Source organism: Pongo pygmaeus, chromosome 2 (assembly GCF_028885625.2).
Source record: "Pongo pygmaeus isolate AG05252 chromosome 2, NHGRI_mPonPyg2-v2.0_pri, whole genome shotgun sequence".
In the NCBI taxonomy this organism is placed as follows: domain Eukaryota; kingdom Metazoa; phylum Chordata; class Mammalia; order Primates; family Hominidae; genus Pongo; species Pongo pygmaeus.
In genome coordinates this window covers 70,650,464-70,677,348 of record NC_085930.1, presented here as the reverse complement: position 1 = coordinate 70,677,348, position 26,885 = coordinate 70,650,464, and the positions used below count along the sequence as shown (strand labels likewise).

The window sequence follows — 26,885 nt, the reverse complement described above, 5'->3', positions numbered from 1 at the left end:
CCTCGATTTTAATCTCTCTAACATTAGTTTTGAAGTTCTGAGTTGTAGAGAATGGTGAAGACCATGGGTCTAGAGTCAGACAGTCTAGGTTAGAATGCTGGCACTGGACACTTCCTAGCTGTGTGACTCAGAGAGAAAGGTATTTAACCTCCTTGTGCTTGGGTTTTCTCATCCTTAAAATGAAGGCAAGAGTAGTTTCAACCTTGTAAACATTTTTGTGAGTTTGAGTTAGATAATGCATATAAAGTAGCTAATGCAAAGCCTGGCATGCTAAATGCTCATTTAAGGTTTTGATTGAGGTTGCTGTTATTATTATTATTATTAAAAATAACTGCAAGCACCAAAGTTCTGTTCAAACAAATAAATAGTATAAAAAGATAAGACCTCTCATGGGAATGGGTATGAAAGACTGCTTTTGAAATAGACACTAAACAATTGAAAGAATTATAAGTTAAGATTTTCCGTTCAATGTAAACCAAGGAGAAAGATTTGGAGGGGGTTTTGATTGGATAAAGAAGAGTTGAATTTAAAGACTTTGGAGGCATTATATAGCACAAAAATGCTTTCATCAAGAATATCATTTCAGAGGAATTACTACACAATTATTACCTACTTGAGCCAAATCATTGAAAAATTCTTTAAAGTTCTACACATGGACTTTATGGGCAGTTAAAAAATTCACAAAGAAGAATTATTGACATACATAAAACACTTAAGCAGGCTTTAAAAAGAAAATAAATGGGGTTTCTGGCCCGATATTTTATTTTAAAATTCTAATAAATCCAATTTCATTTGAAAGCTGATTCAAACAACATATATATCAAACCAATTCAGAAGATTAGGTGTTTTAATTAAAAGTGCTGTCTATAACTTTGCAAAGTGACAGTTCAAATATAACTGGAACAGCAGTGTCAATATCTTTACTGAGAGAGGAAAACATCATCAAGAATCTTAATTTGTCTCAATTGCAGCCTAATAACTCAATTAAATTGTGATAGAAAAATAAGCTTTGAAGAAAATTGAGAGAAACACACTAATTTTTCAGATTTAATTAGCTAAGTAGAAATCACAATACTCATAATCACAGATACATGCGTAGTTACAAATGCTGATTACCAAAGTACCAGAGTGTTTGGCTTCAGGAGTTAGGGGTGTGTGGGGTGTGCATGCTCACTCGTGTGTGTGTGTGTGTGTGTGTGTGTGTATACATGAGCTCTCTTGGATCTGCACACTAGTACAGACAATCAATACTAACAATCAAGATAAATAGATCAATTCAAAATGTCAACAGAATATCACATAATGAATAGGATGAAATATGTCATCTGCTATGAATGGAGAGATATATTAATAGTTTGGGAAATTTAGACGGGATGAATTATAAATTTATCTTGCCTTTTTATCACAATGTAAATTTAATCAACATTCAATAGAGCACTGGGTAAGAAACCTAAGGCTAAATTTTCATTCTCTGACTCGGGTTTACTCCAAGCCATGGCTGTTGTTATATTTTGTTTATCATGAGGGAGTTAAATATTTTTGTTTTATTATTAAAACTAGTTTTGAAATTAGGCTTAATTTATCTACTGCTTGGTCTTGGGCAAATCATTTTTCACTTTCCTATGTTCATTTATAAAACAAAACTATTGTTTACTTGGGGGCATACTATGAACTAAAGTCATTTTATATCAGCTCCCACCTCTATATTACAAAAGTATTTTCAATAATAATCATGAAATTAAACATTTTGGAGTTCTCTGAGTTCACTTCCCTATAAAATACAATGCTTATTAAAGGATACCCAATAAAAATGATGCTAATTTGAAGCTTATGCATATATTACTAAAACTTAATAGTTACTGCAGCAGTTATTTAGAACTTACATTAGAAATGAGAAAACTTTGACCAGCAGGTTACATTTATCCAGCTGCTTATCATTGTAAATTTTATTTTTTTGAAATGATCATTTGCCTCTGTGTTGTCCAGGGCAGTTGGCAGATTTGGGCTACAACAGAGTTCAGCAGCCGTGAAAGAGACCATAGCCTGCAAAGTCTCAAATATTCACTATCTGCCACTTTACAGAAAAGGTTTGCTGACTCCTAACTTAGACCAACAAAAGATTTTTAGAAGAATAGTATTTTTCCCCTGATGTTGTTTAGAATTACTATTACATGATTAAGATAAAAGGCAGATGGCTTTTAGTTGTTTCTTTTTAAAACCCCCCTACAGAGAGTGCACCTCTAACTGCCTGATCATTCTAACCACCCCCATCCCAGTGTGTCTCCAATCAAACCTGTGGTGTTATTGTGTGTTTTATTGAATGAAGATCATACATGACAATCAAATAGGGCTTAATATGTAGTAAACCTCCCAACGTTATTATTAGTGTGCCTTCTCTTTTGAGAGCACAAAATGATAAATTATAAGGGGTGGTTGTCCAAAAAAGTACAGGTAATAGAGGAACTCCAGACTGGGGATAAAGTGTTGTATGTTACAGTGTGCATATACTCTCAACATCCACATAAACTCTTCTATTCCTTGAGGGCCAGGCCAGAATGTGTGCATTCTAGGATGCCTCTACCTACCAAATAGTTTTTTGCCCTCTTGGTTGCACTGTGATGCCAATTGTCTATTGGTAAGTGACCTCTAACCTTGATCTGAGAGGAAAAGAAGGTTCTTGGTTCTTTATGCCTTTCCACTGTTCTACTTATCATATTTATTTATGAATTTTTTCCTTCTAATTTATCTCTTGATTTCTGAAGCCCAAACTTGATTTTAGTGTGGGTGGATAGAGTTTTTGGAGCTTAAGTTCATGGGGCATCATTAGCAGATAATGTGGGTTGAGTCCACACACCACATATGAATATAGCAAATCACTTTAAATCTGGATGATTATGTGCATTCCTTTGATTTCTTTAACTCACAGCATTGTCAAATAGGTAGCAACCCAGCTGTGATCCTAGTCTCTGATTACGATGTTTGAATGAGAAGAAACCTGTACTTTCCCATCATGGGAAGGAAATTTGCCAGAGCTAGCTTAATGCTCAAAACTCATAATCATAAAGGTGATTGCTTAGTGTAACCTAAATTAAAACCCATATTCATTATTACAAGATTACATATTTTTCTTAATATTTTGCATTAAATATTTAACATACAGTTTTGAGTAATTACATTTCAAAATGTAATTTGGCATTTGTCGGGCCAATTGGTAAACCTGAGCTTCATGTAATTTCTGACTTGTTGTACTCTGGATAGAAATTATATGATATCCACAAATATTCACCTCTCACATTCTTTTCTTGTGGGTGTTGCTCTGATGCTAATGTGAAATGCTGTTTATCAGGAGCAAATGATTTGCAGATTCAGCTACTTCAAAAGCATTGGTTTTATTTTTATGCATAGAACATAGCCTTCACATTAATTTTTATTTCATTTACTAAATTTCAATAACCCTTTGAATATGTAATGACAGAGGTGAAAATAATGTCTTATCCTCTCTTATTCTTTCTTTTTGAATTTTTTTGTGACCCCAAACATAAGGCGTTAAAAACTGGTCATGTTTTATTCAATCACTTGTGTCTCTTTCTAGAATTTAAGGATATCTGCATGCATATCTCTTACTCTCTTCTTTCAAGACTGTCGCAAATGGTTGATCAAATTTATATTGAGGTCATTAAAGGTATGATTTTATTTATTCCTCTTTTGAGTACACTCTGTTTTTGAGAATGAAAAATCTTTCATGGCTATTATCAAAACACAGTATCATTGAATATGCCACAAAAGACAAATATATTAGCAAATCCTGTGGCAAAAATAATGTTACATTGGCTTAAAATGAACAGTTAGCATCATCTTAGATAGGACTTTGGCTTTATCAGGCACAGTTTGGGGTAAATTACTTGGGCGATGGCTGGAGCTGAATCTGTTTCCTGATTCCTGGACAGAAAAATTGCTCCCCTTCCACCTCCAAAAACTGGCATGGTTGATCCCATAGATAGAGATAAATAAAGCTGTTTTCAGAATAATTCTGCCAGTAAGCTCACATCTATTTTGCAAATAAGTATACTAACGTCATCTGGAGATATTTACTGCAGAAAAATCTTTCAAACTCTCAGGTGTGATCTAAGAACCTAAGTATTGAATTCTTAAGCTTGGTAGCCACTTTTGTGACTTGACTTCTGTTGGAATTCTCTAAAGAAAACAGAAAGAGGATGAGCAAGACTTCAAGAGAAAGCCAGTAAATTGGAAGATGGAGAAATCTGCTTCAAATGTCTTGTTTTATCTCATACACTTAGAAAACTCAATGAACTCTTTGCCCTCTATTGTTAACAACTCAATCGATCTTCTGGGACTTGGGAAGCATTTACCCAAAGTCATCTGCTTTGATCCCAGAGATGAAGAATGTGATGTTAACTAGCATCTTTGTTTACCTGTTGTACTTAAGAAGCGTAACTCATAAAAGTCTTAAATATTTCACTCCTGAGTAAGAAGGGGAATAATTTTCTCTGGACTTTCTGAAAAATGGTGAGAGTGACACATTTTTTTAAGCCACTAAAAGCTGGATTCATTTGTTTCCACTTATTTGCTTTGGGACATACATACCGATAAATAGCAAGATTTCCTTAACAATGATAAATCTCAAATTTAAAAAAAAATTGCTCTAATTGATATGTGTACTCTTTCAAGTCTTAAGAGAGGTAATAGTTTGCTGCGGGACTAATGTATCTTAGCAGAGACACTAAAGGTAAGAGGAAAAAGAGCTGCAGATAAAGATGCTGAAAAATAGCACAATTCTTAAAGCTCAATTTATCATTTAGCATGCAGAGGTCCCTAGTTCAATGAAGACTAATCAGGTTTTATAACTGTAATTTTGATATCTAATGTGGCAAGCTGTTATCCAAATTGATATTATAATCATATGACAGTAATGTTTTCTTTATATTTCTTTACAAAGTTAAATTCTGTGTATTTAAACATTACATTTACCATATGTAACAAGCCTAGAGATCTTATATGTTATACCCATTCCTACTGACAGGATAAAGACTCAATCCCTCTCCTTTAAGGATATACAAAGGGAGATGTATTTGTTTCTCTGGATGAGTTGGGGTAAAATATCTGGCACTAATTCACCAGATGAAAAGATGCTATTACAAAAGAGTTAAATTTTTTTTTTTACCATTCAGATGACTTTGATAGCCTAGAATACCACACTGGAGTTACAAACTTTCTATTTATTCTGTTTTATTGACTCATTGATAGGAATGTGATGCAGGAAAGAGTGAGAGGTAGGAAGTGAAGGAAATCGTGTCAGAATTTATAAGAACTGGTAGGAACATAGCTCTAGATGAGGGTCATGTTTCTCAATTTTTGCCCTGGTCTTGTGTTTAGCTATGTAGCATTGGACAAATCTATGTTCCAAGCTCCAGTCATCTCATTTGTAAAGTGGACCCATACCCCCACTTCTGTCTATCTCTGGTATTATGTGGCAGTGTTCAAATAAGAATGGAGGCATTAAAAATGCTTTGGAACCAATAAAAGCAGTTATTATTGGGGAGAGATGTGACTTTAGTGAAAGAAGCAATGAAGAATGCCACAAGAACTTATTAAATTATTAATGGAAAGTAGTAGTATATAGATGATTTTTAAAACTACTGTAGTATAGTACTGTAAGAAATGTACACACCAATTACTAGATAATTCACAAAGGTCTGATAATATCCTGAGAACCACTGTCTTAGAAGTGTAATGAAATAGTGTATGTATATGCCTGCTCTAAAATCCCACTGATTTGAAGTTTTCTGGATGGATCCCACGTGGACATGTTATCCTATCATCCCCTAATTTTCATTACTTAAAAGGAATGATAACAATGCCTGCTTCTATTTCCCCGTATACATCCAGGTGAGACTGAAGAAATGAGAACCATCACTTGTAAATACCTGCCATGTTTTAACCTCATGAATTGACCTCCTTTTTATTGTGCAAGGATGCATAGTGGGACATTCTTACAGAGAATCTGCTTGGAGACCAGTGACAATTGATTCTGACTGCCAAGCCTGTTCAAATCACAGGGAAAACCAGTGACTGTAAAATTCAACCAATTTTTAGTTGAATTAGAGCACAAACTTGAGTAACCCACTCATGACCTGCCAAGATACCAGCTGTTGAAAAGAACGTGGTGTTTCTTATTGGGATTTTGTTTGTCATCTAAGCTTAGATCATTTGCAGAGGTCATTATAGTCTTGAAAGGGAATTAAAAAGAAAAGTAAACTGGTTCAACCATTGTGGAAAATAGTGTGGCGATTCCTCAAGGATCTAGAACTAGAAATACCATTTGACCCAGCCATCCCATTACTGGGTATATACCCAAAGGATTATAAATCATGCTGCTATAAAGACACATGCACATATATGTTTATTGCAGCACTATTCACAACAGCAAAGACTTGGAACCAACCCAAATGTCCATCAATGATAGACTGGATTAAGAAAATGTGGCACATATACTCCATGGAATACTATGCAGCCATAAAAAAGAATGAGTTCATGTCCTTTGTAGGGACATGGATGAAACTGGAAACCATCATTCTCAGCAAACTATCACAGGGACAAAACACCAAACACCACATATTCTCACTTATAGGTGGGAATTGAAGAATGAGAACACATGGATACAGGAAGGGGAACATCACACACCATGGCCTGTTGTGGGATGGGGGGAGGGGACAGGGATATCATTAGGAGAAATACCTGATGTAAATGATGAGTTAATGAGTGCAGCACACCAACATGGCACATGTATACATATGTAACAAACCTGCATGTTGTGCACATGTACCCTAGAACTTAAAGTATAATTAAAAAATAAAAATAAAAATAAAAAAGAAAAGTTATCTTATTAGTATTTTATGTTAATTTCTATATCCCCCTCACAGCAACTAAAAGAATGTCTGAAATATGAAAGTTGCTTAATAAATATTTTTAAATGAATACATGAATCTAATAATGGCAAAGAAAGTAACTCACAAAGTATCAACACAAAGTAAAGGAATATGACATGAGAAATCAATAAAACTTAATTACAGCCTCAGCTCTGATGCAGAGTTGCTCAATCATTTCCCCTTTCTGGAACAATTTCACCATCTGTAAAATGGAAGGGTTGTTCTAAGTGTTCTTTTAGTTCCTAGATTTTAAGGTTAAGTCAGCTAACATGCATATAGCTTTGTCCAAGATTGCTTTAAACCTCAACATGTCCCAAAGTATAATACAAATGTTTCTCAGGCAAAATATTGCCTGAGATAAAATGACAAAATTCCTGAATACATTTTATAGAGACTTGCTGTTCAACGTTTCTTGGCTGAAAGATATGATGGATTCACATCTCATTAGCATGTGCAGATAGCACATACATTCTGCTCAGAATGAGAGGTGTGGTCCTCACTGGCAGGGGACAGAGAATTTTTTATCTAAGCATTCAGTTTCCTGTGGTTTGTCTTAGGAAGTCTTGTGTACTTCCACCCCAACCCCACCAGCATAACCTCTGCTATTTATTATACTTTACTGCAACCGTGCTTATCTCTCCATGTTCCCCAAAATGCTCTCTACATTCTGGCTGCTGAACACTTTTGGGGGTGTTCATCTGTCCTTGCTTCCTACCTTCTTTCTTTCCTCTCTCTCCCTTGGCAATCTAGAAAGGGGTATGGATGTGTCAAAGATCACACAGAGAGCTAGAGGCTAAGAAAGATCAAGAACCCTGTACTCTTAACTCTCAGTGCCTTTATCACCAAAATCTTTGTCCAACCCTCCCCACCCCCAGGTGCTGTTCCAGTTTCTTTGCGGCCATTTACACTGTTCCACTCTGTCTCCCTCTCTCACCTAACAATCTTGTCCACAAATCCATGCAGGTGCCAGCCACACCCTCTTCCCAGCATCCTCACTGCAGCAGTGATTCCTTGGGACTCTTTAGCTTTGTAATTTTCTTGACTTTTTTTTTTTTTAATATTCAGGAATTTTCTCATCCTTCTATACTGAGCTTGGAATGTTTTGAGGCAAAGATCATTTAGGACTATTTCAGTTGCAAATAAGAGAAAACTGACTGCTGCGAGCTGACATGAAAAGGTGTTTCATTTTCTCCCATATCAGAAAGTAGGTGGGTGCTAACAGTATTTATTCTGCTCAGTGATGCATGACATCAGGGACTCTGGTTCTCTCTCTTTTTCTGGTTTACCAGTTTTAAGCAGTTGGTCATCCTTTTGCTGTGGCCTAGTGGTGCCGAGAGAACAGTAATAGTGCAGACATCATAATATATACAGGGCTAGAGGAAAAGTCCTGCCAGCTTTCTCTCTCTCTCTCTGTCTCTCTCAATCCCTCCGTCTGTCTATTTTTACCAAGGGAGTAAAATTTTTCCCGGAACTGACTCCAGGGAATTTCTGTCTGTTTTGTGTGTCACATGATTATTTGTACTTGAAAAGAGGCTGGGAGATTGGGAAACATACTTGACCCCTTTTGACTGTGATCAGTGATGAGTGGTTGTATGGGACTGGATACCTCACCACCCTAAAACCAGGAATCTATCAGCAAAGATGGGAGGGGAAATGGAGGTGATATGGTTTGGCTGTGTTCCCACCCAAATCTCCTCTTGAATTGTAGCTCCCATAATTCCCACATGTTGTGGGAGGGACCCAGTGGGAGATAATTGAATCATGGGGACAGTTCCCCCATACTGTTCTCATGGTGGTGAATAAGTCTCAGGAGATCTGATGGTTTTTAAAAGGAAACCCATTTCACTTGGTTCTCATTTTTATTCTTGTGTGCTGCCATGTAATATGTGCTTTCTGCCTTCTGCCATGATCGTGAGGCCTCCCCAGCCATGTGGAACTGTGAGTTCATTAAAGCTCTTTTTCTTTATAAATTATGGAGTCTTGGGTATGTTTTTGTCAGCAGTGTGAAAACACACTAATACAGGAGGATTGGACAGTCTTATTCACAATGACCTTGACCTTTTAAAGTTGACCCGTCTCCTCCCTCCATTAAGTATCCGTCCTTTCACAGACATTTAACATCTCATTTGAAATTGAATTTCTTCTATAAAATCTTTGATGATTTCTCTAACAAGACATGTTGTATGTATCTTTATCTCCTTTTATAATATGTATCCTCTTCTCCTCTTAATCTGTGGAGCATGTGAGAACAGATAACTATCTTGTCATTTAGCTTAAAGTATTGAAAGATGAAAACTTCAGTACTACTCTGCTATTCAATTTGTGATTTGAGGTGAGTTATTTAACTTCAGAATGCCTCTGTTTTTCTCCTGACTCATAAGGTGGTATAATCATTGAATGTGTTAATAGATAAGAAGTACTTAGAATAGCATCAACACGTAGACAGAACTGATGAGACCCAGTCCTTCAACTATGATTAATACTATCTCTGTTAAACTCTTTGGATCTCAGTTTCTCCATGTGTAATGGAGAATTGGATGTGGGTATTCTAAGGCTTCTTCTACTGCTTACATGTATTATTTCTTTTTTTTTTTAAACAAAAACAAAAACAAAAACAACATTGAGGCCGGACACAGTGGCTCACGCCTGTAATCCCAGCACTTTTGGGAGGCTGAGGCGGATGGATCACCTGAGGTCAGGAGTTCTAGACCAGCCTGGCCAACATAGTGAAACCCCGTCTCTACTAAAAATACAAAAATTAGCCGGGTGTGGTGGTGTGCGCCTGTAATCCCAGCTACTTCGGGGGCCGAGGCAGGAGAATTGCTTGAACCCAGGAAGCGGAGGTTGCAGTGAGCTGAGATCGCGCCATCGCACTCCAGCCTGGGGGACAAGAGCGAGACTTGGTCTCAAAAAAAAAAAAAAAAAAGTGAGCTTTTCTTATAATAGTCTCAATAAATATTGCTAAATTAAATTGGCATATCTAAATAATAGAATCATTAATAGAACTGTATTATGTATCAGCTCTCTCAGGATTGAGTTGCAGGCTTTAAATTGTTTTCTGTTGTTTCTGCTTATTAGATTAAAAATAATTCATAATCATTTGGGAGAGAAAAGTGTTTTATTGGAAAGCATCTGTGGTGTGATTCCTGAGATTCTTCTTGCTGTTAAAGATTGCTAGCTACCATGCGCAGACAGAAAACTGACCAGTTTTCAGCTCTAAATCAAGAAGCAGATTGATTTCTGGGACTCTGAAATTCTTTTCGTTACTTCAGTGGCTTGTATGTATCTCTCTTGTATGTATCACTCTCTCAAGCCTTTGACAGCGGACATTCTCGTGAAAGCTGAGGTGCAATGAATGGAGTTGTCTTATCTGTCATGGCTCTTCAATTGCCACATTTACGGTGAGACTTTCCAGTTCTCCCTACTTGTTGGCTCCCCACAAAAGTGTGAATTAATTTGGCAATTGCAATACCAACTGGCAGCATCAAACTCTGATTAGATTTTCCGTGTCAGAGGGAGAATGTAGTGTGCTGAATTATCGCCATTACTGAGAAATAAACTAACTGATATTCACATAACAGGTATGTGTGTGTTTCTGTGTGCCATAAACAATTCCATTTTTTGCTGGTAGGTACATGGGACCATCATTATTGTCTCACAGTGACACACTTGGTATGGCTTGAATGTTTATGTTGAAGTCATCTCCTTACAATATAAGTGAAATTTTAAACCTGCCACATTCTCTTAGGAATCTGAGACAAATAAGGGATGGATTGTCTTTCCAGCAGGTACAATTCAAGCCTTCCAATAACTGATGGTCAAAACAGCATGTTTATTTCTCTTTCTCTGTTTTCCAATTTTCTTTCGTTTTTACATTTTAGCTTTATGAGCAGGTTTATTCCCCATTACTATTTTAATAGCCAGTCTCTCTCTTCTGTTGAGGTGTTTAATTTTGCTCACCTGCCGGCAATTCCCCGTAAGAGGGGATGAGCTTCTCAATTCTGCAATCATGAAACTCTGCACATCGGTTCCCCTAGTGTACACCGGGTGAGCCCTCAATCCATGTTTGCAGACTGCCCCTCTACTAGACATGTTGCCAAATGGAGTTTGCTCCAATTTGCTTAATCACTCAGCTGTAATTGAATTCTGATGAGAAGCTGGGTTTCCATCCAAAATTATACCCCTTCTCTTGCTGAGAAGATGGTAAAGTAGCCATTTCTTCCCCCCAGGAGTCGCAGGACAGTTTGCAGATGGTTTCATCCCTCTATCCTCCATAATGCTTTCCAGACTTGGAGGAATCATAGCATTGAGACTGTAGTCGCCATTGCCCAGGGATATGTCTGTTGCTGGCTCTCTGTACCATTGTGAGCTTTATAACAAAGCACAATAATTTACCCTTTCCTTCCTTTTCTCTATGCCACCTTCCTAAGAGCACCCTAAAAAAAATGTTTGGCTAGAATATCATTGAACAAATTCTACTTCTACCTGAGTAGGCTACAACCAATATGGAGACACCCAGGTGAATATGCCTCAAAATCTGACCACCTGCAGCAGTTTCACCTAGAGCAGCGTGGGCCCTAAGCTAGCAGCATCCACATCACCTGGGAACCTGTTCCAATTACAAATTCACGGGCTTTATGCAAACTGACTGAGTAAGAATCTCTAGAAGTGGGGGTCAGAAATGTGCTTCACAAGCTCTTCTGTAAGTGAATTCAGATCTTTTCTGTTTGATCGTTTGTTTTTATTGCTGAGTTTAAGAGTTATTTATATATACTGGATACATTCTTTTACCAAACATATACTTTTAATCAAGTGTCTGGCTTGTGCTTTCATTTTCTCAGTGCTGTCTTTCACAGAACAAAAGGTTTAAGTTTTCATAAAATCCAATTTATCACGTTTTTCTTTATAGATTGTGCTTTAGATATTATATTCAAAAACTCATTGCCAGACCCAAGGTCATATTGATTTTCCCTTTGTTTTATTCTGAAAGTTTTCTGGCTTTGTATTTTACACTTGGGTCTATTATCCATTTAGAGTTAATTTCTGTATAAGATATAAGGCAAGATTTATTATTTCTGCATAAGAAAATCCAATTATTTTGGCATCATTTGTTGAAAAGACTATTCTTTTTCCTTTGAGTTCCTTTGCATGTTAGCCAACAATCAGTTGACTATATTTGTGTTGGTATACTTCTGAGCCTCTATTTTCTTCCCTTGATTCAACCGTCTATACTTTTTACCAACGTTACACTGCTTAATTCCTGTAGCTTGAAAGTAAGTCTTAAACTTCGGTGGTGTGAATCTCTAATTTTCTTACTTTTCAGAATTGTTTTGACTATTTCCTTTACTTTTCCATATAAATGTTAAGTTAGATGTTGAGGTCTACAAAAATAAAATAAAAAAAATGTTAGTGAGAGTTTGCTCTAGATAGCATTGAATCTGTAGATAGATTTGGGAAGAATTTACTTACACGTTTAAAAATGTATTTTAGCCATGTTTTATAGTTTTCAGCACACAGACCTTGTACATATTTTGTTGCCTAAGCAGGACTGGTTTTTCAGTGATACTATTAAGTGGCATTGTGTTTCAATGTAAAATTCAGTAGCTCCTTGCTATGATCGACTATTGTTTATTGAGTTCATATCCTGCAACCTTGTTTAAGGCACTTATTCTAGGAGATTTTTTGATAGCTTTTTTTTGGGGGGGGGGATTTCTCTGTCATATATAAATAGAACTGATTTTATTTTTTCCTTTGAAACATGTATATAGTTTGTTTCTTTTCCCCCCCTCATTTTGGCAAGGGTTTATAGTACAGTATTGAACAGGATAGGGCAACCTTGCCTTGTGGTCTCTTACTATTAAATGTGATGCTAGCTGTAGGCTTTTTATAGATGCCTATTATTAGGCTAAAGAAATTCTCTTCTAATTCTAGTTTACAGAGTTTAGTATTGTTATTATAAATATATATATATATAATTTTGTTAAGTACTTTCTCTGCATGTATTAAGGTGCTCATGGTTTTTCTTATTTAGTCTGACAATATGTAAATAATAATGATTGATTTTTCAAGTAATAAGTTAGCCTTTTGTTCTTTGAATAAAACCCACTCAATCTTAATGTATTATCTTTTTAAAAATGCATTGCTGGATTTGTTTTGTTAACATATTTTTAGGAATATTTGCAAATATGTTCCAAGTAATATTGTCTATATTTTATTTTTGTTTGGTAATATCTTTTCCTGGTTTAGGTATTAGGTAATACCTCATAAAATGAGTTATGTTCTCTCTTCTTCCATTTTCTGGAAGAGATTGTGTAGATCATGTTTTATGTATTCATTCACTGATAGAATTCATCAGTTAAACCATCTGAGCCTGAATCTTTATTTTCTGAAAGATTTTTAAATGACCAGTTTGGCATTTTTAATTTACATAGGACTATTCAGATTACTATGCATTCAGTTTTATTACTTTGTGTCTTTCAAGAAATTCTTTCATATCATTTACATAGCTGAACTTATTAATGTAGAGTTATTACTAATATCGTCATATTATATTTTGATATCCATGAGATCATCAGGGTTACCCTTCTTTCATTCCTAAATAGGGTCATTTGTTAGTTCTCCCTTTTTGTCTCAGTCTACATTTCATATATATCAATTTTATTTATATTTTCAAAAACAGCTTTAAAAAAAAAAAAAAAGCTGGGATCTTGCTATGTTGCCCCAGCTGGTCTCCAACTCCTGGGCTTAAGTGATTCTCCCTCCTCAGTCTCTTGAGTAATGGATCTGTAGGTTTTCACAATCATGCTCTGCTAAAAATGCAGCTTTTTATTTCATTGTTTTTCTCTATTATATTTGTTTTCAAACTCACTGATTTTTGCTTTACCTTTTATTATGTGCTTTCTGCTTTTTTTTGGTATTTACTCAGTTATTTTCTCTTAAAGTGAATGTTTAGGTTGTTGATTTTAGATGTTTCTTCTTTTTGAATATTAACATATAATGCTATGTTTCCATCTAAACACTGCTTTATCTGTAACTTACAAATATTGATATATTGTACTTTCATTTATATTTAGCTCAAAATATTTTAAAATTTACTTTGACACTTTTCTTTGACCCATGGATTATTTGGTAGTGTATTGTTTAATTTCCAAGTGTTTGGAGATATTTTTGTTATTTTTCTGTTATTGATTTCTACTTTGATTCTGTTATACTCTGAGAAAATACTTTATATTATTTCTATGCTTTAAAAATGTTATTTGTATGGCTCAAAATATGGTCCATCTTAATAAATATTGCATTTGTGCTTGAAAAGAATAAATGCGTTTCTGTTGTGTGGGTTGTCAATTAGGTCAAGATGATTGATAGTTTTGTTGGGTGTTTATATTTTAAAGAAGGACCACAGTTGATTTCATGCATACTGAAAGTTGAGAGCCACTTAGAGTGAGCTAACACTAATTGGAATTCCAGTGTAATGAAGGCTTAATTTTGTATTTGATTTTATATTTGTCTATGTTTGTGGAAGTCTAGAAGCTTCCACCCAGTTGTCCATGTTCTAGGTGTGAGCTTGTTGATTACAAATATCTCCTAAACACATTACACATTGGAGTAAGGTTTTTTACCTGTCTCTGCCCCTGGGTCTTGTGCCCCTTGGACGGCCATTAGGACTTTTCTACAAATATTTCCTCTACCCTTTTTATCAATGCTGGCTTTTAAGTGTGTTTCATAAAATGCTAGATCCAGGAGCAGCTGCTTAAGGAAGAAGCAGGGAAGTAAGATGTATACACATTGCTTAGTAAACTGATGCATGTTTCTCCATCTTGAAATTCATAATGCCAATTAATATCATACTGGCTCTGACAAGTTTGGAGTTAACATATCTCTATTCCTCCCTTTCCCTAACATAAAATGAGCAATACTAAATACTTTATAAGATTTTTGAGAAGACTAAATGAGATAACATCTGTAAAATATTTAATGATGGCTTGGGCACATAGTATGTTGTCAATAAGTGTTTGTTGCTATGATTTACTATAGTTGATGTTCTTGGTTTTAGTTTTATTCCACTTATTCCACTGGAATTGATCTTTAAAAATAGAGATGGGTATAAAGGGAAAAAAAAATTCTGGGAATGCAAACACCACAAAAGTAACAGAGATACACAGAGCTTTACCTGTTCCAGTTTCTTTATTGTGGTTTACTTTTTGTAGTGTTATTAAGGGGTATTGCATTCATTTTAAAAACCTTCTTCAACCCAGCCACTTTTTCTTCCTACCTAAACCTGCCACCTCTGAAGTAATATCATTGGTATTGCTGGGAATAATTAGATATTTGTAAGTGTACTATAAAGAGAATGTCGTGCAATACCATGGAAAGTGAATTAGGTACGAACAACATCTCAGGGCTCAGCATGATGTCTTATGCCATCCTCGCTTAGCAACAGCATCAAGGAAGTATTGCATATCCAGGATTCAGAATCTCCTCCTCATCTACCTTCCTTGGCTCCTTTGACATCTCTGTGGAAACATTATTGACACTATGTTTTCTTTTCTTAAACAGGTGGACTCTGCATTGCCCAGTCCGTGAGAATCCCCCAGGAACGCAAAGACAGGACCATTGACTTTGATAGAATTATCAAACAGCTCCTGGACACCCCCAACTCCAGGGCCATCGTGATTTTTGCCAACGACGAGGATATAAAGTAAGAATAACTGGTGACATTTGTTAATATGCATGTTGCAATTTTAGGAGAGAGAAAGATTAGGCTGCTGGCTGAGACAGGAAAAGATAGCATAAGATCAAAGCTGTAATCATACAGTGGCGAAGTCTGTGCTTGCCTCTACCCAACACATACAGTCATAGCATGTTATGGTCACGTGTTTTCCCTCTATTAGCAGAATAAGTGTATTCAATTATTTGTAAAAACAGAAAAAAAATCTCTAGATCTTTTAAAGGTGCTTTTATTTAAAAATTTTTCCAAATATATTAATAACAGATTTTTTATTATTATTATTATACTTTAAGTTTTAGGGTACATGTGCACAATGTACAGGTTAGTTACATATGTATACATGTGCCATGCTGGTGTGCTGCACCCATTAACTCGTCATTTAGCATTAGGTATATCTCCTAATGCTATCCCTCCCCCTCCCCCCACCCCACAACGGTCACCAGAGTGTGATGTTCCCCTTCCTGTGTCCATGTGTTCTCATTGTTCAGTTTCCATCTATGAGTGAGAACATGCAGTGTTTGGTTTTTTGTCCTTGCGATAGTTTACTGAGAATGATGATTTCCAATTTCATCCGTGTCCCTAAAAGGACATGAACTCATCATTTTTTATGGCTGCAGAGTGTTCCATGGTGTATATGTGCCACATTTTTCAGAGAAATGCAAATCAAAACCACAATGAGATACCATCTCACACCAGTTAGAATGGCAATCATTAAAAAGTCAGGAAACAACAGGTGCTGGAGAGGATGTGGAGAAATAGGAACACTTTTTACACTGTTGGTGGAACTCTAAACTAGTTCAACCATTGTGGAAGTCAGTGTGGCGATTCCTCAGGGATCTAGAACTAGAAATACCATTTGACCCAGCCATCCCATTACTGGGTATATACCCAGAGGACTATAAGTCATGCTGCTATAAAGACACATGCACACGTATGTTTATAACAGATTTTTATCCAAAGAATGGTTCTCTTAATGTAAAAGAAAAATGTCTTAAAATTCTGGTTTTATTGCTAGTGCTTTAACTTTAATATGTTCAAATAAAAAACTTGTCCTACCTCTACATTCTCCAATCCACTTTTTCTTTCTTTTCAGAACTTGATCCTTCTTGGACTCAAAAATCTGCTTGTAATCTTGACTTTGCTTTTTTCCTGGTTCCTTGTATTGTTGGCCAAGCCGCATAGAAACAAGCTTTGACATGTTTCCACAATGTAAATGTCTCTTGCTTTCTTTTCTGATCACTACCAACCTGGTCCGGAGTCCTTATTTTTAGAATTTTTAGAATATTTATTTTTGTAATCTTTATTTTTAGAATAAACAGTAAATAAACCTGATTACAAAATTTAAAATAAACATACAATCTCCATCTTGTCCCATAGCTAACAAGTTCTCTCCAGGTACAATAGCTAATTAAAAGTTTCTTGTATATTCTTGTGGAGATATTCTGCATATATGCTAGAGGGATGTGCTGCTTGTTTTTACACAAATGGTAGCATATTGTGTGCATTCCTGTTCAGCATTTTGTTTATCATTTTATCATGGAGATCACTGAATATCAGTACCTGTACATCTACTCAGTCTTTTCATTCACCAGGCAGAATTTTATTTTACAAAGGTACTATAATTTATCTAACAGCTCCCTTATTAATTGACATTTAATTTGGATTACAGACTATTGAAGTTATAAATAATGCTGTAATTAACTTCCTTTTGCACAAATCTGTGTGTATAAATATAAATAGAAAAATATGTTAATCTACAATGTGTTATGCAATATATGAATTTATAATGTGATAAAAACATAACATGCAAGTATACTTTTTGTATATATTATAAATATTTATAAAATAAATTCCTATTAAAAAACTTCTAAGACAAAGATATGTCCCTTCTTAAAAATATATAAATATTGTCTCCCAGAGAAGTCATGCCAATTTACACTTCCATTGATGTGAAAGAGCTATTTGTGTGTGTTTTAAATCTTTGTCTATCTTATAGTTCAAAATAATATATCATTGACTTTGAAGGTGAATCTTCTATTCAGGGTAAAGGTTTAATGGCCTGGGCCCTTAAATTCCTGCTTGGATTTTTCAGTCTTTACCACCAGCGTCTCAAACCTGTCTCTCTCCCTGCTTTGTGTATCCTAGACACTGCCCCTGAATCCATCCGTCTCCTAGTATAAAGCTCTGACCACAGGTGTGGTGGCAGGGCTGTTAAATGGAAAGAGCTTTGAATTTTTAAATGAGGATTATTTGCTTCTTAGATAATGAGCACTGTCTGACCTTAGGCAAGTTCCTCCCACTGCCTTCCAGGTTCTGTGGGCCTCAAGACTCCTACCAATAAAATGAACATCCTTTGGAGTTCTTTTTCGGGTGATCTGGCCGTTTCACCTTTCTAGTCTTATTGTATTCCAAATTCCCTCATGATTTGCTACTGTAGGCACACTGCTGTTTTATGGTCTCCCTCCCAATTCTGCATGCATTCTTTCCCCCTCCCTGGCCCGTGTTTCCTTCCCTGTTTCATCACCTCAATGCTATCTCTAGTGCTGTCCTCTCAGGGAAGATTTCTCTGATCAATGCCACTTTGGAAAATTCTTCATACTAACTCAATTTCATTGTTTATGCGAATGGTGTCATTTTTATTGTTGGATTGTTTAATTAATGTCTGTATTCTTCACTAGTTCATAAACATTAGGGCAGAAATGATGCCTCTTTCGACCTGCTTTTGTATTCTCAATAACTATTCCAGGGCTCAGGACATAGTAGCTCAGTAAATGGCATTGAACAAGTGAATGAAATTCCTAACCTAATGCTTCATATTTAATAATTTAACAATAAGCTTCTTTTTTTGCTGAACTTCCAGGTGATTTAATATATGGTCTCATTTTTACAGTTTAGGCCTCATCTACGTTCATCCAATTCTCCATCCAAAATGCGTAACTCTCACCCTCCGATTTGTTCTGATTACTTCTTCATCATGGTCTTTGCTCACGATGTTTTTTTCTCTCGTTATCTATCTGTCTAACTTACGTCTCTTCTTCAAGGTCTGTTTCAAGCATTCCCTTCTCCAGTTCCGGAGAATTGATCCTGATTCTGATCATCCCTTAAATGTATTATTTCTCTCCTTACAAAATTATCTTACGACATTTTTTTCCTCACTTTGTATTTTAGGTTTCTATGAGATTTTGTTTTCCTAATATTACTCTTTCTGTTCCAGTACTTTAAAAAATATCTGCTAATACCCTTCTTATTCTTCTTGTTCATCTTATAAGTCCTTTTAACACCCATTTTACACTTTTGCTAAATATGTAATACCTTGGTAAAATATGGCCTCATGTTTATTTTTAAATAGATTGCACAAGGCACATAAAAGATGTATGGCAATTAGTTCTGGTAACTAATTGGTTATAATACTGTTGACTTTCAAGTAATGTGAGTTTTTCATATTTGGATGTAAACTGTATTCAGTAATTATATTCCATAATTATACCCATTCTTTTGCATTGGACTTGTTTGTGTGTTAAACATTATTGTATATTGTCATTCATAATAGTGATGACAATAATTATTCTTGAGCACAGTACTAAAAGCCAACAGCATATAAAAATTTATTCTAAAACATGATCTTAAACACAGTGTCTGAAGTGTACTGGTAACCCATAATGTTACGTTATTTCTTTCTTCGGAAGATTTACATTGTAGATGGGAAAATTTGAGGTTTCTTGGAACATTAACTTCAAATACTTTGTCAGAGGCTAGCAGTGAGAAGACATTAATATCTAAATTTTAAAGCTAAGATAAGTACTAAATCAGTCATGGGTAGTGATGATTTGGATTTTAGACAAGCGTGGATTCTTTTTCTAAAATAATTTATTCTGATTATAAAAGGAACACATGCTCATTGTAAATCCACTGGGAAATAAAGATTTTTTTATTGTTTTTTTTCAATAAAAGGAACCCTTATATTTTACTTTGCCCCCCCAGTTTGCTAGAAAAATTAAAGGTTAAGGAGAATAATCACAAACAGTAATTTTAAATAATCTTCTATAAAACCTGCAATTTCAACACTCAGAGATAACTGCTAATACAATTCTGGTTTAATTTTTGCAATAAGTTTTTTTATACATACACAAATTTTCCCCAACAGAATAAAAATCACATAGAATTTTGTCATTTTTTACAATTCATATTATAGATTAATCATTTCATATCACAAGTACTTTTAAGTGCTTTAATTATATTCTTATAACCTCCAAATTTTACATAAATATATTAAACTGAACATACTTTTGTGTTTTTATCAGTTTTTACTTTCTTTTCCTGTTTTACTTGGCTTATCCCTACCTTTCTCTTCAAACTTCGTCAGCACCTCCCCAAACTTGTTAATAAAAATTGTACGTCGTTCTATATTTTTGGTGCCTTGATATGATTCTATGCTTTTAACTATGCATATATACACATATACAGGCAATTTTTGGCCAGCTTTTATTTTGTGAAAATTAAATATTTTATCATGTATTTAATTTTAATTTTCTTTTTTAACATGTGATATCTAGTTTGATACCTTGTGGAAATCAATCTATATTTTTAATTGCTCTAGAATTCATCCTTTGGGTGTATTGTCATTTTTTTTTTAAACCAGTTTCCCATTGGTCTGTACTTAGGTTAACCCCAGTAATGAACAGACATTTTGATAGCATCTTTGATCATTTTTGGATATATTATCAAAGTGGTATCTCTAGGCCAGAAGTATTAACATTTGATTGTTCTATTTTTTTTTTTTCAGACAGAGTCTCACTCTGTTGCCCAGGCTGGAGTGCAGTGGCGCGATCTCAGCTCACTGCAAGCTCCATCTCCCGGGTTCACACCATTCTCCTGCCTCAGCCTCCTGAGTAGCTGGGACTACAGGCACCCGCCACCATGCCCAGCTAATTTTTTGTATTTTTAGTAGAGACAGAGTTTCACCATGTTAGCCAGGATGGTCTCAATCTCCTGACCTTGTGATCCGCCTGCCTCGGCCTCCCAAAGTGCTGGGATTACAGGCGTGAGCCACCATGCCTGGCTGATTGTTCTATTTTTATGAAAATAATAAATACATAAAAAAACTAAAATATGACTAAAGTACTTTTGATGCAAAACATTAGTCTCCTGTTCCATCTCACCATGCTTCCTGGTTCTGTTCTCTTTTGGCAGTTACTTTAACTCTTTAAACTGTTTCTTCTGGTTTTATCTGCATAATGTGTACATGTTACAATTTTTAAATTATTAATTTTAAATATTATCTAATTCTTATGTTAAATAGAACTTATTCCTATCTCTATTCCTATCTCTAAACCTCATAGTATTCTATCAGGTTTTAATTTAACAAAAATCAGTATTTACATTATTGTGATTATATAAATATGATGCACGACAGCATCAAGTATTTTTTCTATGGTAATTTTTTTGGAAAACATTTTGTTGTTTTTTGGAGTTAATATGACAGTCTTCATACTTTCATGGTTATCTTTAATATTTTTTCTGTTGTTGTTATAGGCCTTTCACTTTTCTCCATATGTTCATATATAAGATTATCTGAGTTGCCTTATTTTTCCTGAATACATCTTCCTGAAATTTCCATTATTCTGTTTTAATCTGGATCAGTTATTATCATTTGAAGAGTTACTTCCTCTCTCTCTTTGTTTTACCACTTCCTTTTTTCTGGACCCTAACTGAATTTTATTCTTGATTTATTTCCTCATTTTGCTGGAGCATATCCTGTAGCTTCTTTTTTTTTTTAAAGAGTAAATTGAGGGAAAACTTTTTCATGTGTTTTACATCTAAAAAATGTTCTCATTCTGCCTCTACCCTTAATTAGTAGTTAGGGTGGTAATGTGCAGCCTCATATTTATTTTTATTAATAAATGCATCATACCTGGTAAAGAAGTGATTTACAACAAATAGCTGTTGTGACTAATGAGTTGCAGAACTCTTAACTTATAGGGAACTTAGGGTTCTAATTGTGGAAGGAAAAATCTAATAGAGCTACTGAACAAATATGCAAGTTCTATTTGTATTGAGATTCTTTGTGTGTTAAATATTACAATTTTAAAGTCTTTTTGTCAGAATTTTGAAGCCATTGCTCCGTCATCCATCATCCATCCTTTTTTTTTTTTTTTTTTTTTGCCTCTTGAGTGGTTAATAATATCATTTCTTTTTTTTTTTGCATGTCTTCTCATTTTCTCTTGAAGAGCTTTTAGAACATTCTCATTATTTACAGAGGTCTTATATTTTGTGACATGCTAGATTTTCCTTCCATTATGCGGCTAAGTTTTTAAACTTGAAAACTTGTATTTTCAATTTTTTGGAAATTTATTTATGAAAAATAATATTTAAAGATTTACTCTATTTTGTCTGTACATTCTTTTTTCTCTAAATGTTAGCTGGATATAGGTCTTCTTGGGTTGATTATTGATAAGAGGAAGAAGAATCTTATTTCTTCTTATTTATTTTCCAACTTTTTGTTGTTTTGCTTTCTAGAGAATTTTCTGCACTTTATGCTAATTTAATTTTCATTTCATATTTTTAATAAGAGCTGTTTCTTGTTAGTTTTTCATATCTTGTTCTTGATTACAGATATGATCATTCTCATTTAAATGTGTTTATTATTTTTTTTCCCCATATATTATCTCTGCTCCACCCCACACATTTCCTTTTCCTTGTTAATTTTTCTATTTGGCAATGGAGATTTTCCTCAATAATGAGTGTCTTCTGGCAATTCACATATGAATAAGGCAGTAAAAAGCTCTGTGCCCATGGGCAGTGCATGACAACTGATGGGGTTCCCAGGGAATCAGATTGGCCATTCCGCCAGAGGACTTCTTTATAACAATATCTAGAGTCTACTTTCTGATATATATCAGATTTTTACAGAAAAATTGTTTTCTACCTGGGGTGACAAACCCCTATTTCCTAGCATTTTGTGAGCAGAAGTTGAAGATTCCTAGAGTGTCTTAACATTTCAATTTCTGTTATACTGACTTTTAGTCATTCCCTCCCATCCCCATCTGCAGGTTTAACATACCATCTCTTATCCACCTTTTACTATTTTGGTGTTTACAATATCAGAACCTATTTCTTATGCTGCTTTTCCTATGCTGCTGCTTTTTTTTTTTTTTTTTTTTTTAGAAAACTGTCATTTCCTGCCTGGAAGAAAAAAAAGTAGAACTGGCCTTTGTCAGCTTATTCACAATCTTTGACCCAATCTTCCTGCATTTAGCCATGTAGCTCTGTGGTGCCTGATACTCCCAAGTCCCAAGAGACAAACAAACCACTTATCCTGTGGTCTTACCCACCAAAGGGGCTTCAGTTGTAGCTTTTTCTGATCTACCAATGCAGTTACGTCTCATCAATCCCCTCTTCCAAAAATACTATTGCAATAACTTTTTCATTAATAACTAGTTCCCTTTTTTCTTTTATTTGCTCTCATTGTCCTGATTATACACAAGTTATAAATTTTTCATGTTTAACATGGAGTTCTGTTTATTTTAATAAATAATTAACATCTTTAATTCATAATCATATTGCTTTTCAGAGATAATATATACCATCAGCAGTAAATGAGAGTGCTTATTTCTCCAGCCCCAAGCCAAAACTCTTAAAACAAAACAAATATTTTGGCCAATATGTGAAATGAATTTGTTATCTTTGTCTAATTTGCACTTCCATCCTTTCTAACATATGTAAATATGTGTCTTTACCTTATTGGACAGTTGTATTTATCTTTTTATCTTTTAACAATTACTATTACCTGCTCTTGTTTCTCAAGATGCTTTATCTTTTTCATTATTGGTTTATAAAATATCTTTATATATTAGGGATATAAATTTATTATGTTTTTGCAATTATTTACTTTTGGAGAAAGAATAGTACCTTTCCTTTTGCTGACTCTTAATATACACAGATTCAGCTGATGTTCTTTATCATTAATATAACTTTCCATATTTCTTTCCACAGGCAGATCCTTGCAGCAGCCAAAAGAGCTGACCAAGTTGGCCATTTTCTTTGGGTGGGATCAGACAGCTGGGGATCCAAAATAAACCCACTGCACCAGCATGAAGATATCGCAGAAGGGGCCATCACCATTCAGCCCAAACGAGCCACAGTGGAAGGTATGGGTTTTGTCAGCAGTAGGTTTGCTGAGAGAAGTTCTGGTGCCATGCTGAATGGCCAAGCATGTGACTTTTTAGGGGTTTGGCATTTTTACCAAACTCATGTGGAGTTGTTTCAAACTTATAGCCATGAAATGCAAATGAGGCCACACACCTGCTCTGTTCTTTTAGTTGAAATTCCTCTTTTGAGGAGATCATGCTATTTTCATAATATCACGATTAGCAAACATTCTTTCTTTTTCATTCATGCCACAGGAGCTACTGATAGGAGAGCATTATCGTTAATAAGTAAAGTATACACATCCAAGTGTGTATAAGTGAGCTACATTTTCCAAGAGAATACTTTCACTTTGTAATGCATCCATTATTTCCTTAGCAGAAGAACTACAAGAACCGTTTCCCCCCTTACATCTCAAGGTCCCTTCCAGCTCAGGGAGGCTGTAATACGGCCCATCACCTCTCTCAGGCACCAGCATCCCCTCACCTTCCTAGGTCGCTTTGGTTTTCACTCTCTCCTTCTCTTGCCTTTCTAAATTTATGCCTCTTTCTTTGCCTTCCTTGCTACTGCAAGGATATTTTGAGAGGCAGAAGTAGGAAAGAGTGTCTGTTGCCACCCTGTAATCTGACAAAATTTGCTGATTATAAGTTATGTTATTCTTTAATTTGGAAAGAAAAGTTATTTCTAAAAGAAGACACTGTGTAAAGAAAAAGGGACTCCTCTGCTGATAGCCTGCTTTGTGTTCCTTTTCTGATGGGCCATGTCTCCAAAGATTCTCTAAAACATACTTTGCGCATTAAAAAGAACTCTATCCTCTCACTCAAAAAGGGATCAAATATTTGCATTTTCTATTCTCTCTCCACTCAGATCTAATTAATTATTCTCCTCAGAAGGCTGCATGTTCTGTGTAGGCTTTTTAGACAAATCAGGTTGTGGTTCTGTCACTGTTTCCTTTCTGTTATCTGGAGGAGATAAAAATCCCATGAGTCACCCATGTTTTCATTGTGAGGCTTTGAATTAATTTCATTCCCCAGTACATATCCAGAAAAGATTGCCTATCTTACAACCCAGACCAATGCATTTGCAGATGGGTTGCAAGAGTAAAGGACAATATTTTAACCTTCTCCATTCCTTGCACTGTAAAAGCTGTGTATCTATTGTGTACCTTGCTCAGTGCTAGGAGTCAGGAAAATAAAAGATAAGGACTCAAAATTCTCACCCTGAAAGCATACAGAGCTGAGTGCAGGTGTCAGAACAAGCAGAGACTACATGGGAAACATTGTAAGTACAGTACGGAGGGCACAAAGAGTTACCATGGAGGCTTTCCTAGGGTGGTGGTGATATGGTTGGGAAAGATATTGTTGGATGTGAGAAATGATAACTGGGATGAAAGTTCCCTCAGAGATACAGGGAAATGAAGGAACAGAACACATTAGGGAAAATACAAATAATTCATTCTGCAGCACTGTCCTGCACTCCTGCCTTCTTAAAATCCTTCCAGTTCTTTAGGAATGTTCCTATTTACAAGACACTGGGGAGACCCTTTCCTCTTCTAGAGTACTAATGATTGCTACACTGTTTGGCTGATTGACTTCTATTTATTTTGGGGGTCTCATCTTAGATGTTAATTTTTCATGGCAGCCATCTGTGGCCATCTCACCCCAACCAAGTCTGGGTTAGAAGCCCCTTCCGTTCCTTCTATGGCATCCCACACATCTCCTGCTGTTGGAACTACCTCTTTACTTGTCTCTGTCTAGAAATATCTCTATTATGCACCATCGTACCCCCAGCACATGGTTCTTTGCTGAAAGTTGTAGGTGCTCAAACACATTCTTAAGTGATTATGTGTCTGGAGGGATGGAGGAATCGCAGATCATATAAGGACATGGCACAAAATCAATTTGAAAGTGGGCCAGAAGTTGCATTGCAAAGGGTCTTGAAAACTATACTAAGGAGTTTGTTACTTTATGCTGAAAATCTGAAGAGCATCTGCATGTGTGAGGTGTGATTGTGGTGGCATTGGAAGGATTCGAAGTTCACTCAGGTGACTGTAAGGAGGGGTGAAGGGCAAGAGTTGGGTGAGATTCAAGGAAAAGGAAGAACTTTCAGGGCTTCAACTGAGGTCCTCTCTTCCTAGGCCGTAGATGCCATGTAGACACAATACACATATTCCATGGCCATTAACCCCGATGCCTGATATTTTAGGGGACTTACTGGGTTATCTCAAAGGTTTAATAAATTATTGAGATAAAATACTATTTTCATGTAGATATAGAAATATACAAATTTACAAAATCAGACAAAGTACAGCATCATGAACTAGCAAAGTAAAAATTAAGATTCCAAAGAATGAAATTGGAGAGCAATGTTATTAAGAAAAACAATATTAGAATGTGATGGAATAGCAAGAGTTCATATGAAATTTTCTAATCTCACCCAGAGAAGAGTGAAGATTTTTTGTGGCCATGTACAAAAATGCTGTGGCTTCCATCTAGCCATATTGCCTAGGTGCATTTCTTACAAAAAATGATCAAGTTTTGTTCACTTTCGTAGCAGACAGAACATTAAGATAGTGGCTATGCATTTACAGTGTCACTTCTATGAAAGTTAAAAAAAAAGAAGAAATACATTCAGTTATGCCAAAGCTTCTGAACAAAACTATGAAATAATCTAAAACAAAACTATAAATGGAGCAGAGCCTATGTGGGCAAGTAAGTTTTCCTATCCCTCCCTACAGTCATTTGCTTTTTTTCTTGTTTGTTTCTTTTTATCTTTTTCCTGCTTTGCAGATGTTTCATATTGAATTATGCTGGGCTAGAATATTTTTCAAATATTCATGATACTGCTACATTCCTATATCTTTGTGTTGTATAATGCTATACCCTCAGATGTAAGGGAAAAGCAAATCAGTAATCTACCTTTTTCTCCCTTTAGATCCATATCATGACTATGTTCAGCAAACATCTGGATTTTTGGCTGACATTTTTCTGAGTATGCATCAAAATAAGCAGAAATTGTGTTAGGCCAAAATGCTGGCAGATTTATTGCCTCTTTGAAAGTGGCCT

General features: G+C 35.4%; 1 protein-coding gene across 5 annotated transcripts in view; it reads left to right on the top strand.

Moving 5' to 3' along the window:
• GRM7 (glutamate metabotropic receptor 7) overlaps window positions 1–26,885 on the top strand; it is an 888,658-nt gene that overhangs the window by 429,791 nt on the left and 431,982 nt on the right. For all 5 annotated transcript variants that reach the window (XM_054482695.2, XM_054482693.2, XM_054482694.2 and 2 more), the window contains exons 3-4: window positions 15,504–15,645; window positions 23,668–23,822. In XM_054482695.2, the coding sequence (XP_054338670.1) occupies window positions 15,504–15,645; window positions 23,668–23,822 (297 nt within the window). The remainder of the gene's footprint in view (window positions 1–15,503; window positions 15,646–23,667; window positions 23,823–26,885) is intronic.